General features: G+C 39.0%; 2 protein-coding genes across 2 annotated transcripts; both read left to right on the forward strand.

The window, feature by feature from the left end:
* Positions 1 to 279: 279 nt before the first annotated feature.
* LOC109245208 (olfactory receptor 5F1-like) lies at positions 280 to 1,120 on the forward strand. The gene is given in 2 exon segments (XM_019412522.2): positions 280 to 1,083; positions 1,085 to 1,120. Coding segments are annotated over 2 exon segments (840 nt in total).
* Positions 1,121 to 12,011: 10,891 nt separating this feature from the next.
* LOC109245206 (olfactory receptor 5F1-like) lies at positions 12,012 to 12,852 on the forward strand. The gene is given in 2 exon segments (XM_019412520.2): positions 12,012 to 12,815; positions 12,817 to 12,852. Coding segments are annotated over 2 exon segments (840 nt in total).
* The last annotated feature ends 6,822 nt before the right edge of the window (positions 12,853 to 19,674 follow it).

Here is a 19,674-nt window from a genome sequence, read left to right on the forward strand (position 1 = left end):
AATGAAAGAATAGACCAACACAGGTGGCTTTTACAGAAATTGAGTGACATGTCTGTGGCCTTGCACTAGTGACATCACACAGACAATTGCTCATAAAGCTCACCTCTTTGTCCCCCAATTTTCCACTTCCTGTGTCACTCTATTTACTGTGTTGGACTACCCTAGGTTGTTTTTTCCTTTCCGATGCATGAATAACCCCATTCACATTTCTATTTCCCATAAGCAATATTGGCAATATTGACACCTAATGCAAGTTTCAGCAAACTGTATTTGTAACACATGAGCGGCGAGAACGACACTTCGCTGGAGGGGTTCATCCTGTTGGGATTAGCAGACACCACGGAGCTACGGATCATCCTCTTTCTGCTTTTCTTTGGGATTTACGCCCTTACAGTTTTGGGGAATGTTGGGATGATCCTCTTAATCGGCACTGATTCCCGACTTCACACACCCATGTATTTCTTCCTGGCTAACCTGTCCTTTGTGGATGTTTGTTATTCCTCCGCCATCACCCCAAAGATGCTGGCAGACTTACTGTCAGAGACGAAAACCATCTCCTTCGCAGGCTGCTTCCTGCAATTGTACTTCTTTATCGCCTTGGCCACAACCGAAGCCATCCTCTTTGGCTTAATGGCCTATGACCGTTACGTGGCCATATGCAACCCCCTCCTTTACTCCCTGATCATGTCCAGGACAGCCTGCCTCAAAATGGCAGCAGGGGCTTTTACGGCAGGATTCTTGAACTCCATGGTTAACACGAGTTATGTAGGCAGCTTGCCATTCTGTGGTTCCAATGTCATTCACCACTTCTTCTGTGACAGCCCTCCACTCTTTAGGCTCTCCTGTGCTGATACACACGTGAATGAAAGTATCTTTTCCGCATTTGCTGGTGCGAATCTGGCCGGGACTCTGCTGATCATCCTCACCTCCTACTCCTACATTCTCTTCTCTGTCTTCCACATGCATTCAGGGCAGGGGAGGCACAAAGCCGTCTCCACGTGTGCCTCTCACTTGACAGCGATAACTCTGTTCTATGCCACCGCCATCTATACCTATCTGAGACCTAGTTCCAGCTACTCCTTGGGTCAGGACAAAGTGGCTTCTGTGTTCTACACAGTAGTGATCCCCATGTTAAATCCTCTGATCTATAGCCTCAGGAATGAGGAAGTAAAGAAGGCTTTATGGAACGTAAGCACCAGGACAAGGATCCCTCCATTTTTATGGTTGTTTGGTTGATTCTCTGAACAAAACTGAGTATTTCATTGATTTTCAGAGGCTGATTCAAGCCTACAGGGTTTTTTTTTTTTTGAATATTTTCTGAGTAATTACAGTCTATAGTGTTCAAATATATGTAACCATTGAGGCATAAGGTAAATTACCAAACTTACATAAGGCCATAGAACTTCCTTGTAATTATTCCATATTTAACTTCCTTTCATCTCAAAAATTTCCAGCCCTTTCCCTCTTTGTCTCGCTTTCACTGACACATCAACAGAATAACACATACACACATTCAGCTGCTATGTATTTTAATCCACACATAGTTACAAAGGGAGAGATCAATATTCAATATTTAAATCTGACATATTTTCTTTCCAATAAGCTCATGGATTTCAGCTCAAAAATGTGTCTATCTCTTGCCAATAAAATTATTTAACCTAATATTTGAAAGTAAGCATTATTAGTATGAAGGCAAACAGGGAATTGGCTACTTAGAAACTGATGGGTGCCAATGCTTGCATGGGGGACGACCACATGGATAATCTTCAGACAGAGATTACCCGTGACCTTTACCCTTGCCACTAAAGTTGTACATGATAGAAGTAGTGATGTCCATGATAACTGGGACATCACATACATTGTGTCCTGTCACAAACAGGTCATCCCGCTTGTATTCCAATGTTTCCTAAGATCCACATAAGTGACCTTGCCCAGACAGGTGTACATGGAGTCATCGGTATGGTCTCTGCACCCATGCACCGAACTCTTCCTCTCCAGGTCTGTAGGGGTTTCCCGGCCTAGGGCACTCTTCAGACAATGACCATGTTGTCCTCAGACATAATTTGCTCCTTGACTGAGCAGTTTGCTCACATTCTTCTGCACCAGCTGGCTGCTCATTGACTGGACTCTTTCTTTTCTCTGCCCTGGATATTTGGTAGATCCATAGATCAGACAGAGATGTTGCACAAGTAAATGATAATAGTATATTCCTTTCCTTAAATGCTTTAATTTCTATTAAAACTTAGAAATTGAAACAATGAGAGATAAAATCCAGTTATTATGAGATTTGGCATTTATCTGTCACATTTATACGCATGTGAGGCCATGTGCTCTGCTCTTCAATTCACCCTTCCTATGTTTCTTGAATCTTCTTCACAGTGTCTCCAAATGCTTCCAACTTTGGGAGGGATGATCACTTAATTATCTTGCCTGCTTTGTAATTCATTGACTATCTTTTTCCTATCTAAATCTTGATTGTTTCATTAATACAAGTTACTTGTAAAACATATTTTTAAATTATTCTAGTTTCTTGCTTATTATTTAATGCATTTATGTAAAAATGTTCCAAATATTACATATTTTACTTAGCTCAAAATAAATTTAAACTGTAAAACATTGAGTCTTCTCATTATTCTACTGAGTGTGTTTTATCATTCCATTTTGTCTTACGTCCTTGATAATATTTACTATATCCTTCTTCGTGAATGTAATATGCTTTTTCCTTGTTTGCTATATACTCTCCACTTTTTCTATTTTTTATTTCCCTCAGACTTTTGTTTCAGTTGAATGTTTAATTCAAATTCATTATATAAAAACACAGATGGAACCCTATATTTTGCCTTATTTGATGTTTTTTTTTGAGTAAGTCATTTACTAAAATTAATGAAGGGTATTTGAAGTGTATGTATTTGGGCTTTGTTTTGGCCAATATTTTCATCAGTGATGAGGTGAATGAATTCAAATAGAGCTACCCTTCAAAACCTATGAGCATCACAAAGTTGGAAAAATAAACAAGTTGGAAGGAATGAAACATCGATATTCAAGAATCACATATATCCAAGCAACACACAGAAGTAATTTTGATTTAGTTTGTGAAATGTACACTAACGTATATAGTGTAATTTTCATTGCTTTAGTAAATATATATATGTATGTATACACACACACACACACATATACATATTTGTTCTCTTCTAAGTGACTAGCATAAAATAGGATGGGATGGGAAGTTAAGTAGCTTGGCATTATTTCCCTCCAGTATAGATTGTACTCAAATTGATTACCTTACTTGCTAACGGTTTTTCTACTAAAAAGTCATTTAATAGTCTCAAATCTCCACTGCAACATGTGTAAAATAATAATAAGAACTTCAAAGATGGGTGTGGAAGATTAATTGAGGTATTAAATTGAAAAGAGTAACATGTTATGAGTTCTGTATGCAAATGGGCTCACCATGCATAGGAACACCCAATGTGGTTTATTTCACTTTGCTTTCCTTGTGTGTGTGTGTGTGTGTGTGTGTGTGTGTGTGTACTTATGTATTTTAATTTTAGAGATAGATTGAGTGCGAGCAAGGGAGAGTGGTAGAGGAGAGAGGAGAGAGTCTTAAGCAGACTCCACACTCATCCCAGAGCCCATTGCGGGCTGGATCCCACAACCCTGGGAATATGACCTGAGCCAAAATCAAGAGCCGGACACTCAAATGACTGAGCCACCCAGGCACCCTTTTCTTGTGTTTAGATCTGGAAAACTTGTCATTTCATCCCATTTTAGTATCTGAATAATAGACAACAATTGTAAACACCAGCACAATTCTGAAATTAAAAAAAAGTTTCCTTATCCATTTTATTATTTACCCATTGTTTAGTATTTATTTAAACATTGCCCAGTGTAGGAATTTACCCAAGGGATACAGGAGTACTGACGCAGAGGGACATTTGTACCCCAAGGTTTATAGCAGCACTCTCAACAATAGCCAAATTATGGAAAGAGCCTAAATCTCCATCAACTGATGAATGGATAAAAAAAATTGTGGTTTATTTTTTTTTAATTTTTTAAATTAAAAAAATTTTTTTTCAATATATGAAGTTTATTGTCAAATTGGTTTCCATACAACACCCAGTGCTCACCCCAAAAGGTGCCCTCCTCAATACGCATCACCCACCCTACCCTCCCTCCCACCCCCTATCAACCCTCAGTTTGTTCTCAGTTTTTAAGACTCTCTTATGCTTTGGCTCTCTTCCACTCTAACCTCTTTTTTTTTTTTCCTTCCCCTCCCCCATGGGTTTCTGTTAAGTTTCTCAGGATCCACATAAGAGTGAAAACATATGGTATCTGTCTTTCTCTGTATGGCCATATTCCATTCTTTCTCATTGCCACATAGTACTCCATTGTGTATATAAACCACAATTTCTTTATCCATTCATCAGTTGATGGACATTTAGGTTCTTTCCATAATTTGGCTACTGTTGAGAGTGCTGATACAAACATTGGGGTACAAGTGCCCCTATGCATCAGTACTCCTGTATCCCTTGGGTAAATTCCTAGCAGTGCTATTGCTGGGCCATAGGGTAGGTCTATTTTTAATTTTTTGAGGAACCTCCACACTGTTTTCCAGAGTGGCTGTACCAATTTGCATTCCCACCAACAGTGCAAGAGGGTTCCCGTTTCTCCACATCCTCTCCAGCATCTATAGTCTCCTGATTTGTTCATTTTGGCCACTCTGACTGGTGTGAGGTGATATCTGAGTGTGGTTTTGATTTGTATTTCCCTGATAAGGAGCGACGTTGAACATCTTTCCATGTGCCTGTTGGCCATCTGGATGTCTTTTTTTTTTTTTTTTTTTTTTTTTGAGACAGAGAGAGACAGAGCATGAACGGGGGAGGGGCAGAGAGACAGGGAGACACAGAATCGGAAACAGGCTCCAGGCTCCGAGCCATCAGCCCAGAGCCTGACGCGGGGCTCGAACTCACGGACCGCGAGATCGTGACCTGGCTGAAGTCGGACGCTTAACCGACTGAGCCACCCAGGCGCCCCTGGATGTCTTCTTTAGAGAAGTGTCTATTCATGTTTTCTTCCCATTTCTTCACTGGGTTATTTGTTTTTCGGGTGTGGAGTTTGGTGAGCTCTTTATAGATTTTGGATACTAGCCCTTTGTCCGATATGTCATTTGCAAATATCTTTTCCCATTCCGTTGGTTGCCTTTTAGTTTTGTTGGTTGTTTCCTTTGCTGTGCAGAAGCTTTTTATCTTCATAAGGTCCCAGTAGTTCATTTTTGCTTTTAATTCCCTTGCCTTTGGGGATGTGTCAAGTAAGAAATTGCTACGGCTGAGGTCAGAGAGGTCTTTTCCTGCTTTCTCCTCTAGGGTTTTGATAGTTCCCTGTCTCACATTCAGGTCCTTTATCCATTTTGAGTTTATTTTTGTGAATGGTGTGAGAAAGTGGTCTAGTTACAATCTTCTGCATGTTGCTGTCCAGTTCTCCCAGCACCATTTGTTAAAGAGACTGTCTTTTTTCCATTGGATATTCTTTCCTGCTTTGCCAAAGATTAGTTGGCCATACGTTTGTGGGTCTAGATCTGGGGTTTCTATTCTATTCCATTGGTCTATGTGTCCGTTTTTGTGCCAATACCATGCTGTCTTGATGATGACAGCTTTGTAGTAGAGGCTAAAGTCTGGGATTGTGATGCCTCCTGCTTTGGTCTTCTTCAAAATTACTTTGGCTATTCGGGGCCTTTTGTGGTTCCGTATGAATTTTAGGATTGCTTGTTCTAGTTTTGAGAAGAATGCTGATGCAATTTTGACTGGGATTGCATTGAATGTGTAGATAGCTTTGGGTAGTATTGACATTTTAACAATATTTATTCTTCCAATCCATGAGCACGGAATGTTTTCCATTTCTTTATATCTTCTTCAATTACCTTCATAAGCTTTCTATAGTTTTCAGCATACAGATCTTTTACATCTTTGGTTAGATTTATTCCTAGGTATTTTATGCTTCTTGGTGCAATTGTGAATGGGATCAGTTTCTTTATTTGTCTTTCTGTTGCTTCACTATTAGTGTATAAGAATGCAACTGATTTCTGTACATTGATTTTGCATCCTGCAACTTTGCTAAATTCATGTATCAGTTCTAGAAGACTTCTGGTGGAGTCTATTGGATTTTCCATGTATAATATCATGTCATCTGCAAAAAGTGAAAGCTTAATTTCATCTTTGCCAATTTTGATGCCTTTGATTTCCTTTTGTTGTCTGATTGCTCATGCTAGAACTTCCAACACTATGTTAAACAACAGCGGTGAGAGTGGGCATCCCTGTCGTGTTCCTGATCTCAGGGAAAAAGCTCTCAGTTTTTCCCCATTGAGGATAATGTTAGCCATGAGCTTTTCATAAATGGCTTTTACGATCTTTAAGTATGTTCCTTCTATCCCGACTTTCTCGAGGGTTTTTATTAAGAAAGGTTGCTGAATTTTATCAAAGGCTTTTTCTGCATTGATTGACAGGATCATATGGTTCTTCTCTTTTCTTTTATTAATGTGATGTATCACATTGATTGATTTCCGAATGTTGAACCAGCCCTGCATCCCAGGAATGAATCCCACTTGATCGTGGTGAATTATTCTTTTTATATCCTGTTGAATTTGATTTGCTAGTATCTTATTGAGAATTTTTGCATCCATATTCATCAGGGAAATTGGCCTGTAGTTCTCTTTTTTTACTGGGTCTCTATATCATTTAGGAATCAAAGTAATACTGGCTTCATAGAATGAGTCTGGAAGTTTTCCTTCCCTTTCTATTTTTTGGAATAACTTGAGAAGGATAGGTATTATCTCTGCTTTAAACGTCTGGTAGAATTCCCCTGGGAAGCCATCTGGTCCTGGACTCCTATTTGTTGAGAGATTTTTGATGACTGATTCAATTTCTTCGCTGGTTATGGGTCTGTTTAAGCTTTCTATTTCCTCCTGATTGAGTTTTGGAAGTGTGTGGGTGTTTAGGGATTTGTCCATTTCTTCCAGGTTGTCCAGTTTGTTGGCATATAATTTTTCACAGTATTCCCCTATAATTGCTTGTATCTCTGAGGGATTGGTTGTAATCATTCCATTTTCATTCATGATTTTATCTATTTGGGTCATCTCCCTTTTCTTTTTAAGAAGCCTGGCTAGAGGTTTATCAATTTTGTTTATTTTTTCAAAAAACCAACTCTTGGTTTCGTTGATCTGCTCTACAGTTTTTTTAGATTCTATATTGTTTATTTCTGCTCTGATCTTTATTATTTCTCTTCTGCTGGGTTTAGGCTGTCTTTGCTGTTCTGCTTCTCTTTCCTTTAGGTGTGCTGTTAGATCTTGTATTTGGGATTTTTCTTATTTCTTGAAATAGGCCTGGTTTGCAATATATTTTCCTCTCAGGACTGCCTTTGCAGCATCCCAAAGCATTTGGATTGTTGTATTTTCATTTTCATGTGTTTCCATATATTTTTTGATTTCTTCTATAATTGCCTGGTTGACCCATTCATTCTTTAGTAGGGTGTTCTTTAACCTCCATGCTTTTGGAGGTTTTCCAGATTTTTTCCTGTGGTTGATTTCAAGCTTCATAGAATTGTGGTCTGAAAGTATGCATGGTATGATGTCAATTCTTATATACTTATGAAGGGCTGTTTTGTGACCCAGTATGTGATCTATCTTGGAGAATGTTCCATGTGCACTCGAGAAGAAAGTATATTCTGTTGCTTTGGGATGCAGAGTTCTAAATATATCTGTCAAGTCCATCTGATCCAATGTATCATTCAGGGCCCTTGTTTCTTTATTGACCGTGTGTCTAGATTATCTATCCATTTCTGTAAGTGGAGTGTTAAAGTTCCCTGCAATTACCACATTCTTATCAATAAGGTTGCTTATGTTTATGAGTAATTGTTTTATATATTTGGGGGCTCCGGTATTCGGCACATACACATTTATAATTGTTAGCTCTTCCTGATGGATAGACCCTGTAATTATTATATAATGCCCTTCTTCATCTCTTGTTACAGCCTTTAATTTAAAGTTAGTTTGTCTGATATAAGTATGGCTACTCCAGCTTTCTTTTGACTTCCAGTAGCATGATAAATAGTTCTCCATCCCCTCACTCTCAATCTGAAGGTGTCCTCAGGTCTAAAATGAATCTCTTGTAGACAGCAAATAGATGGGTCTTGTTTTTTTATCCATTCTGATACCCTATGTCTTTTGGTTGGTGCATTTAGTCCATTTACATTCAATGTTATTATAGAAAGATATGGGTTTAGAGTCATTGTGATGTCTGTAGGTTTCATGCTTGTAGTGATGTCTCTGGTACTTTATCTCACAGGATTCCCCTTAGGATCTCTTGTAGGGCTGGTTTAGTGGTGACAAATTCCTTCAGTTTTTGTTTGTTTGGGAAGACCTTTATCTCTCCTTCTATTCTAAATGACAGACTTGCTGGATAAAGGAATCTTGGCTGCATATTTTTTCTGTTCATCACATTGAAGATCTCGTGCCAATCCTTTCTGGCCTGCCAAGTTTCAGTAGAGAGATCGGTCACAAGTCTTATAGGTCTCCCTTTACAGGTTAGAGCACGTTTATCTCTAGCTGTTTTCAGAATTTTCTCTTTATCCTTGTATTTTGCCAGTTTCACTATGATATGTTGTGCAGAAGATTGATTCAAGTTAGGTCTGAAGGGAGTTCTCTGTGCCTCTTGGATTTCAATGCCTTTTTCCTTCCCCAGATCCGGGAAGTTCTCAGCTATTATTTCTTCAAGTACACCTTCAGCACCTTTCCCTCTCTCTTCCTCCTCTGGAATACCAATTATGCGTATATTATTTCTCTTTAGTGTGTCACTTAGTTCTCTAATTTTCCCCTCATACTCCTGGTTTTTTTTTTTCATCTCTCTTTTTCTCAGCTTCTTCTTTTTCCATAATTTTATCTTCTAGTTCACCTATTCTCTCCTCTGCCTCTTCAATCCGAGCCATAGTTGTCTCCATTTTATTTTGCAGCTCATTAATAGCATTTTTTAGCTCCTCCTGGCTGTTCCTTAGTCCCTTGATCTCTGTAGCAAGAGATTCTCTGCTGTCCTTTATACTGTTTTCAAGACCAGCGATTAATTTTATGACTATTATTCTAAATTCACTTTCTGTTATATTGTTTAAATCCTTTTTGATCAGTTCATTAGCTGTTGTTATTTCCTGGACGTTTTTCTGAGGGGAATTCTTCCATTTCGTCATTTTGGATAGTCCCTGGAGTGGTGCGGACCTGCAGGGCACTTCCCTTGTGCTGTCTTGAATAACTTGCATTGGTGGGCGGGGCCACAGTCAGACCTGATGTCTGCCCCCAGCCTACCACTGGGGCCACAGTCAGACTGGTGTGTGCCTTCTCTTCCCCTCTCCTAGGGGCGGGATTCACTGTGGGGTGGTGTGGCCCTTCTGGGCTACTTGCACACTGCCACACTTGTGGTGCTGGGGATCTGACATATTAACTGGGGTGGATCAGCAAGGTGCACAGGGGCGGGAGGAGCAGGCTCAGCTCACTTATCCTTCAGAGATCCATTTCGGAAGGGGCCCTGCAGCACCGGGAGGGAGTCAGACCCGCCAGAGGGATTTATCCGCAGAAGCACAGCCTTGGGTGTTTGCGTAGTGCAAGCAAGTTCCCTGGCTGGAACCGGTTCCCTTTGGGATTTTGGCTGGGGGATGGGCGAGGGAGATGGCCCTGTTGAGCGCCTTTGTTCCCCACCAAGCTGAGCTCTGTTGTCCGGGCTCAACAACTCTCCCTCCCGTTGTCCTCCAGCCCTCCCGTTCTCTGAGCAGAGCTGTTAGCTTATAACCTTCCAGATGTCAAGTCCCTCTTGCTGTCTGAACACACTCCGTCCGGCCCCTCTGTTTTTGCTAGCCAGACTCGGGGGCTCTGCTTGGCCCTCGGGCCACCCCTCTGCCCCAGCTCCCTCCCGCCAGTTCGTGCAGCACGTACCGCCTCTCCACTCTTCCTACCCTCTTCCGTGGGCCTCTCGTCTGCGCTTGGCTCCAGAGACTCCATTCTGCTAGTCTTCTGGCAGTTTTCTGGGTTATTTAGGCAGGTGTAGGTGGAATCTAAGTGATCAGCAGGACGCGCAGTGAGCCCAGCGTCCTCCTACGCCCCCATCTTCCCAGGATTCCCAAGAAATTGTGGTTTATATACACAATGGAGTATTATGTGGCAATGAGAAAGAATGAAATATGGCCCTTTGTAGCAACATGGATGGAACTGGAGAGTGTTATGCTAAGTGAAATAAGCCATACAGAGAAAGACAGATACCATATGTTTTCACTCTTATGTGGATCCTGAGAAACTTAACAGAAACCCATGGGGGAAGGGAAGGAAAAAAAAAAAAAAAAGGTTAGAGTGGAAAAGAGCCAAAGCATAAGAGAGTCTTAAAAACTGAGAACAAACTGAGGGTTGATCGGGGCTGGGAGGGAGGGGAGGGTGGGTGATGGGTATTGAGGAGGGCACCTTTTGGGGTGAGCACTGGGTGTTGTATGGAAACCAATTTGGCAATAAATTTCATATATTGAAAAAAATAAACAATTAAAAAATAAATAAATAAAGATTTAGAAAAAGGTAAAAAAATAAACATTGTGCAGTGGAGTTAGTTTTTCCTTCTTATATATTCTACTCAAGACAGAGTTGAATGGAAAGTTACACTTACCCAGACAAAGGAAGGGGCACATGTGTATATGCCTATGACATACACACCCACGCACACGTGCCCCCCCCATACACACATAAATGCAAAAAACACAATATCACACAACAGGGAAAGAAAAGATTAATGATTCTTTCCATTACTAAGATGGCGAGGGAAAAATAATACTTTGGTACTGAGATATGTACCCATTTGGAGTAAGCTAAAAATAAAAAGGGAGAGGCAATATAAATATTCAATGAGAAAGTATGATTTTTCTTGGCAATACTGTTTTTTTAAATAACGTAGAGGTCAGAAAGTACTTTCTGATGCAAGCCCCACACATCGATTCCGTTTATCAGCAAGTGATCATATTGAGTGAGCTCTGGAGACTGCACTGTCTCCCTCTGGAGGACTGACTCACAATTAGCCTATAATCTAGCTCCCGTGGTTACCCACTCCTCCTTCTGAACACAAAATATAAGGGCCGTGATACGTATGTACTCAGAAGAAATCTCAATTTTTGCAGAGGGGTAAATTGAATTAGTATTGCATTTCATTTCATTTTCAAATGGAATTTTTTTCCTTTTTCTGTAAGCTCCATTTGATTTGAAATCTCCTAATAAAAAAGAAACAACAAGACCACACAGGTGAGGGGCTGGGAAGGAAGTGATCAGGATTTCATGCTGTCACTCACTGTTGTGGACAGCATGTCTGCTCCGACAGGATGCTGATTCGACAATGTTCTTTCTAATGAGAACAATATTGTGTTCCACTTTTAGAACACTACAAAATCATTTCTAAGGATAAGATGGAGTCTAAAAATTGACTAATAGAAATGGTCGTGATTGTTGCTGTTTGACGTACACAAGAGTGATTTCTGGGAGGCCATGCACAAATTAGGAGTTGAGGCATGGTCTTCAGGAGAAATTCAGAGTAGTCTGGAGGAGAAAAAAAACTGAGTTAAACTCATTTACCTGTTCAGAGAATGAGAGAGACATCAGCAAGGACACTTGTATCCTTTGGATTTGGGCACGGACTGTAGACAGACAATAGTACAACATGTATTGCTTTTGCAGAAATTGAGTGACATGTCTGTGGCCTTGCACTAGTGAGTCGAGAGGCCCACAGCCCAGATTCAGTACAGACAATTGCTGATTAAGTTCAAAGGCTTCTCTGTTTGTCCCCTGTTTCTTCTTCCTGGATCACTCTATTTACTGTGTTGGACTACCTTAGGTTGTTTTTTCCTTTCCGATGCATGAATAACCCCATTCACATTTCTATTTCCCATAAGCAATATTGGCAATATTGACACCTAATGCAAGTTTCAGCAAACTGTATTTGTAACACATGAGCGGCGAGAACGACACTTCGCTGGAGGGGTTCATCCTGTTGGGATTAGCAGACACCACGGAGCTACGGATCATCCTCTTTCTGCTTTTCTTTGGGATTTACGCCCTTACAGTTTTGGGGAACGTTGGGATGATCCTCTTAATCGGCACTGATTCCCGACTTCACACACCCATGTATTTCTTCCTGGCTAACCTGTCCTTTGTGGATGTTTGTTATTCCTCCGCCATCACCCCAAAGATGCTGGTAGACTTACTGTCAGAGACGAAAACCATCTCCTTCGCAGGCTGCTTCCTGCAATTGTACTTCTTTATCGCCTTGGCCACAACCGAAGCCATCCTCTTTGGCTTAATGGCTTATGACCGTTACGTGGCCATATGCAACCCCCTCCTTTACTCCTTGATCATGTCCAGGACAGCCTGCCTCAAAATGGCAGCAGGGGCTTTTACGGCAGGATTCTTGAACTCCATGGTTAACACGAGTTATGTAGGCAGCTTGCCATTCTGTGGTTCCAATGTCATTCACCACTTCTTCTGTGACAGCCCTCCACTCTTTAGGCTCTCCTGTGCTGACACACACGTGAATGAAAGTATCCTCTCCGCATTTGCTGGTGTGAATCTGGCCGGGACTCTGCTGATCATCCTCACCTCCTACTCCTACATTCTCTTCTCTGTCTTCCACATGCATTCAGGGCAGGGGAGGCACAAAGCCGTCTCCACGTGTGCCTCTCACTTGACAGCGATAACTCTGTTCTATGCCACCGCCATCTATACCTATCTGAGACCTAGTTCCAGCTACTCCTTGGGTCAGGACAAAGTGGCTTCTGTGTTCTACACAGTAGTGATCCCTATGTTGAATCCCCTGATCTACAGCCTTAGAAATGAGGAAGTAAAGAAGGCTTTATGGAATTTCACTACCAGGAGGAGGATCCCTCCATTCGTCTGATATGCTTTGTAAATTTTTTGAACTAATTTTTCTGCGGGTTGATGGAAGTCTACACTTTTCATGAAGATATTTCTAAGTAGTTGCTTTCTGTTAATACTGAAATACATGTCCCCAAATTGGTATAATGTAAATAGTCCATCTTCTCTCTGGACTCAGGACTTCGATCTAATTATTCTCTAATTTTGCTGGGTCCTCAAACATAGGTCTTATTTCTGATAAAATCTTGGTTACAGAAGAAAGGGATTCAGTATTTAGAGTCAAAAGTTACCAAAGTTACAATATCACATGAAATTAGCCACATACAATATTTGTAATTGCTCTCTTGTTTTTTTTCCTCTGCATTTTTATTCCACCATTTGTGATTTTTAAGGTATCTTTTATATCACCTGTTTAAGATGCTTTAAATTTTAGGTAGATTTTCATCTCACTTTATTGGATTGTCTTCCAGTAGGATGTTTAAATCAAATTTCAAGGCTGCAATTTTAATTGCAGTATAAACTCTCCACCTCTTTGTGTTCTGTATCCATCTCCGTGTGTACGTATGTATTCACAAATAAAATAAAGGTGAGCTTGAGCAAAAGCACGCTATCAGAAAAGTGCCATGTCATTAGACTGCACCAATGACAGCTCTCATATTCCATTCTCTTGTCTCCCAAATTTCTAACCATCCTCTCCTTTTCTGTCTCTTGGACTGACACATACCAGAAAGCCACACACACACACATATCCACGTGTTGCAGAGTGTAACCAGTGCATCTTTCCAAAGGAGGTGGATCAGTTGTTCAACACGTGAATCTCACATATACTCTTTACAATATGCTCATGAATTTCCTGCTTCTAGGTATTTATAGGTATCTATCATTTGTTCAGTAAAAATCAATGGAAATTACTCTTAGAGCTAAGCTTTGCTGATATGGAGGTAAACAGGGAGTTGGCTTAGTAGAACTCAGCGGAGACTGAGTGGGGGCTAGCATTTTCTAAAGAATCGACCACACTTAGAGTTTTGGGGGAGAAATTGCCCATGGGCCTTGCTCTTGCAGCTGACTTTGCACCTAATAGAAGCGATGTCCGTGTCATCTGAGATACATCTCCATACATTGTGTCCTGTCACAAAGAAGTCATCCAGCTGGTACATTTAATGTCTCCAGTGGTGTCTGTAGATTACCCCGCCCAGACAGGTGTTCATGAAGTGATTGGTGCTGTGTATGCACCTGTGGGTTGTATCCTCACTCCGCTGGTCCCACGATGGTTACCTGGCCTAGATCCCTTACAGCAAAATGATGGTTTGTTCTCTGAGATAGTTTGTTCTTTCACTGAGTGCCTTGCCTACCTGCCCACTGGTTGTATCCTTTCTCCTTTCCTTTTCCCTACTATTCAGCGGAATCATATATGGGACCACGATATTTCACAGCGAAATTGTAATAATGTATCCCGTCCATTAAAAGTTTTATTTCCTAGTAAAATTTAACAAAAATGTTTGGGAGATGAGTCCAGTTATTCTGAGATTTGGGTTTGAGATGTATCTTATTTGAGGCCATGTTCTCTGCACCCTAATGAACCTTCCTACATTTACCTAATCTTGTTTACAGGGACTACAAATACTTCCAACTTTGGGAGTGATTATCATCTAATTATCTTGTGCGCTTTTTTAATTCCTTAAATGTGTATTTCCTATATAAATTTTGATTTTTTCTTTAACCTATGAACTTGTAAAAAACATTTTTTTAATTATCATAATTTCTTGTTTAATATACAATTCACTTATGTGAAAAATGTCCCAGAAATTATTTATCTTCTTTAACCCAAAATAAATTTTATCTGTGAAGCCATTTATACTTCTAATTATTATATTGAGTGAACAAACAAGTTGGAAATAATGAAAGAATCAATATTCAAGAATCACAGAGCTCCAAATAAACAACAAAAATATTAATATTGAAATCCTGAATTTAGGGAGAAATAAATTGATATTATACATTAAAATAATTTTGGATTTAGTTTGTTAAGTGGAAGTTAACAACGGAAACATGTAATTTCCATTGGCCTATTAAAAATGGCAGGTATACCTTTATCAACAATAATTAAGTAAAGGCTAGGTGCTGAGAGTACATGAAATTATAATCACTCTTAATTTCACACTGCTCAAATGAAAGAAAAGATAGTATGTTAACTCATAATAAGCATCTTTCAAAGAATATAGACAAGCAAAATTTTGTCAAGAAGATGATACCCAAGTGGTTGGCTGTATGGGAAAAAAAGGAGATACACATTAGTTGAGTTGATGTGAAAATGTGTAATCTGTAGAAAAGGAATGTACAAAGAACTGTATGGAATGAAAATATAGCTTTATTAAAATGTATAGCTTTATAGAAAGAATCTTAAATAGCTCTATGGAAAAATATGTAACACACGTTAAATAGGGTGGGTGGCAACACAAAGCAGAAATTGCATTGTTGCTAAACTTAGATATAATCTACTACTTTGGCTAGGAAATTGGTGCATATTGTCTTTAAGTTTCTCTTTAAATTTTGTGATTTGAATATTAACGCGAAAACATTGCATGCATTCCTGTACCATTCCAAAGTATCAGAAGAAATTTTGGTATATTCTCAGCCACTTAATCAAAATTTTTACCCTCAGATCTGCTACTAAAAAGGAAGTTGCTGAATATTGGCTAAGTAATTTTGAGGTTTTGAAAACGGGAGATCAACCAGATGAATACCTATGTCAAAAACCGAGTTCCTGAATTGTGCTCTGAACCCTCAACCTCCTGACGTCTTATGATCATTTTAATCATGTGTTGTAACCAAATAAAATCAATAAAATATAATGTATTTGTTAAGTTTGTGTTGAAAGTGTGTCAGATTCACTTATACACTGATGAGAGAAACAAAAAGATGAAAAAAAGGTACAGACTTAGAAAGGGTATGGAAACAGAAGTTTTATTTAGCTGGCAAAAAATAAGCAGTGTTAAAACCATGTGAAATAAAGGTTGAGGTTTGATCTTCCAAGTCATAAAATTATCATGCCCAAATTGTGCATTACAGAAGTGAACTGTGTGTTAGAATGACCTGAAATGCTAGATTCGGTGAAAGTGGTCAATGGGAACCACACATTTAAGGAGCACATGCTAAAGATATTATCTATGGCTGATTGCAGGGACATAGTTTTATCCTCCAATGGCCGGGGTCAATACAGATGACAAACAGAGTTAAGACTGTGGCAACAGAGATCAGAAGCAGAGTGACAAGAAACAAGTTTTATCTTTAAATGGCTACTGCCAGTAACTTTTTTTTCTAAAATGTAAACAAAATTGCAAAATATACTGTTTTCTTATTTCTTAATTTTTTTTTTAATTTTTCCCCTTTAAAAATTGCATGTGTTTTAAATTATCCCATGAGGATTGGCTGATAACCTCATACGAGACCCATATGAAGTCGGTATCTACTATTGATCTGTTTAGGTGAACAGACGTGACAGATTTGAAGTGAAAAAAATCCCTAATTCCTACCATGATTCTTCAATGGAAAAAAAATTAATATTTCACCATTTAAAAAGCAATGTTTTAAACTGTCACCAAATAAACGAATAGAAAATCTTACATCCCAATGATACAAATATTGAGACATTTTTAGGGATGATTACTGAGTTGTCCATGCTTCAAAGTTATAAGGATCTATGTGATAATGAATGATATTAGTAAGGAATCTAGGGGTGTCTGGGTGGCCCAGTCAGTTAAGCATCCAGCTCTTGATTGCGGCTCAGGTCATGATCTAATGGTTTGTGAGTGTGATCCCTGTGTTGGGCTTTGTGGTGAGTGTGGAGCCTGTTTGGGATTTTCTCTCTCCATCTCTGTCTGTAATAAATAAACATTTAAAACTGTTTATTAAACACAAAAAAATGTCCTTCCCTCCCCCACTTGAGCTCTCTCTCTCTCTCTGTCTCAAAATAAACAAACACTTTAAAAAAATAAGTGATCAGGATTTGTTTTAATGAAAAAAATGAGAAATAGAAGAAATGTGAAGGACTTCTGTAATGGGAGGACCTCTATGAATCTGTCTTCAATAAATCAAGGTAAATACTTTGAAATGATTAAATCAACTTTTTTCAGAGCTCAGGATATCAATCAAAGGTTTGATACAATATGAAGAGCATTTACTCAATAAGAATTGATGAATTTTGGTAAGAAAAACAGAATTTACGGTGTTGTAACTTGACCTAATCCAATCACAGTTCCCACAGCTATGCAGTAGCCATGAAAAACAGCAGCTTGACAACAATGTGAACAGTTGTGTAGACACTGGATTGTGTAGATTGAATTTGGACTCCTAAGGATGTCCCAACCTCAGATCAATCAATACATCCTATGAAGCATAAGGAAACACAGGCTTTTATATTGCATTATAATTAGATGAAAAGACATTACTAACAATGAAAAATCCCATCTATGTGGATATTAGAAAGTTATCAAAATAATGAACCCCCAATGACAAATTAAACTGTAAATACTGGATCATGCAACCTGAAAAATAAATAGATAAGAGAAACAAATACACAAATATATAAATAAATATTAAAAGTGATCTAATGGCTGCAAAAGTCTTCATTCCTCTCCTGAAACCATTATTCCACTGTATAACTAACTTGGATTTAAATTTTAGTCCCTGCAAACAATTGGAGAGAACACTATCTATGGTTAGTGACTTGGGAAAGTTAAATGGTACAGGTGTGAAATCCTGAGTCCCTAAAAAGCCCCAGAGGGTTATATGCAGCTGGCTCCATACTTGGAGCTGGAGGTGTACCAGTGAGCAACACTAATTTCCTGAGTCAAGGAGCTACCGATAAGAAGAGAAAGTCAAATTATGGAATAAAAATTAAAGCATAACATCATAAGGGGCGAGCTAGAAGTTTATGGAGGAGGGATGTGAGAGCCTTACAGTAGAAATAGTTAACTTCACCTGCAGGAATAATGGGTCACTTGTCATGGGATGTGAAACACCAGCTCAGTTCAACAGAGAAACCAATATATGGCAGAACAATCTATAGAGTACAGAATGTTCTGTGCCTCCTGTAGTATATAGCACAACACCTTATATAGTTAGATGCTTGTTGAATGCTTTAATAGAGAAAAGACGAATACATTAATTAATTAATTATTTTGCAGGATTTACCAAAGATTTACAGCCGCAATAAAAATTCACTCTACCTTCCTCTCCTAATAGTGTTAAAGCCCTCATAATGCAATTTTCCCATCTTCAACTTCACAATGCAGAAAACTTGAAATTCAGTGTGCTCTATCTTCTTGTCCAAATTCTTTTTTGTTCCTTATGTAAGTGTGTGTAACTACAAAAACCCCAGTTGATGATGCATGAGCTCTAGATAGCTTCAAAATTGCATTGTTTGAGGCTAAGAAATGGTGTTTTAATACTTTCAAATTTGGTATCCTCCGCTTTCAGACATACATACAGAGCAAATTTAACACGGTGAATGTCCTAGTAGGGGAATTGTTCTATTCTCCAAAGATGGACAGAATGGGGAGAAAGGTAAAGAGGAGTAGCCAGGAGGCTCCCGTTCCTTGGACCATATTCCACAGGGAGAGAATCTTCAAGGCAGTGCTGATCCAACCAGAGACAGCCTTAGTTATTTTCTTAGTTACCACCTGGTAAACAGATGATTGAGTTTAAAAATGCCACATCACAGAGAGAAGATGCCCCTGCAAAGAATAAGGGGCTTTTTTTCAACCAAAGGTGCACTGATCAATATAAGTAAAGTACAAGTTTCACAGAAAAATAAGAATGGCTGGAATCTGCCTTGAGTAATTCAAAACCAAAATTTATATTACATAAGACCACAGTCTTTATAAAAGAGTGACCCACAGCGCTTTCTCCATAATATAAAAAGGTAAGCAGTAATTATTTTACCCTGCTTATTTTATGGCACTGTATATGTGTAATTTAAGATTCAAAAGTCATTGGGGCGCCTGGGTGGCTCGGTTGGTTAAGTGTCCGGCTTTGGCTCAGGTCATGATCTAACGGTTGGTGGGTTCAAGCTCTGCATCGGGCTCTGTGCAGACAGCTCAGAGCCAGGAGCCTGATTCAGATTTTGTGTCTCTTTCCCTCTTTGTCTTACCCCACTCGTGCTCCGTCTCTTTCTCTTTCTCAAAAATAAATAAACATTAAAAAAATTTTAAATAAAAAGAAAAGTCATAAAGCAAAACACTTTCTTCTAATCAGATCCCTTTATGAGATAAATCTTCTGAATTTGAAATATAATGACAAGAAGAAGAGTTCTAATTATGGAATAAAAATTAAAGCATAGTATCATAAGTGTCAAATTAGTTTATGTAGGAACTATATAATCTATAACTACAAGTAATCAATCCTTCATTTTCATAACAGAAAGTGAGATATAAAATGGACACAAAATCCTCTTGCCACTGTAAAAAGTTTTCTATTTCTTAGTTGTATTTATGTTATTAGAATATTAAATTCAAAACTGTGTTTCCTAGAGAATGTTCTATGAAGCCCATTGAGGGCTTTTTTTCTTTTTTTTGAGTATAGTTGCCATACAAATGCACAATGTTGCATCCGTTTCAAGTGTACAACATAGTGATTCAACAACTCTATACCTTATGCTCTGCTCACCACAAGTGTAGCCACCGTCTGTCACAAGACAATGCTGCAAAGCCCATTCGTTTTGATTAAGAGAATGGACTCTG

Source organism: Panthera pardus, unplaced genomic scaffold (assembly GCF_024362965.1).
Source record: "Panthera pardus isolate Hobbes unplaced genomic scaffold, ASM2436296v1 HiC_scaffold_12, whole genome shotgun sequence".
NCBI classification, from domain to species: domain Eukaryota; kingdom Metazoa; phylum Chordata; class Mammalia; order Carnivora; family Felidae; genus Panthera; species Panthera pardus.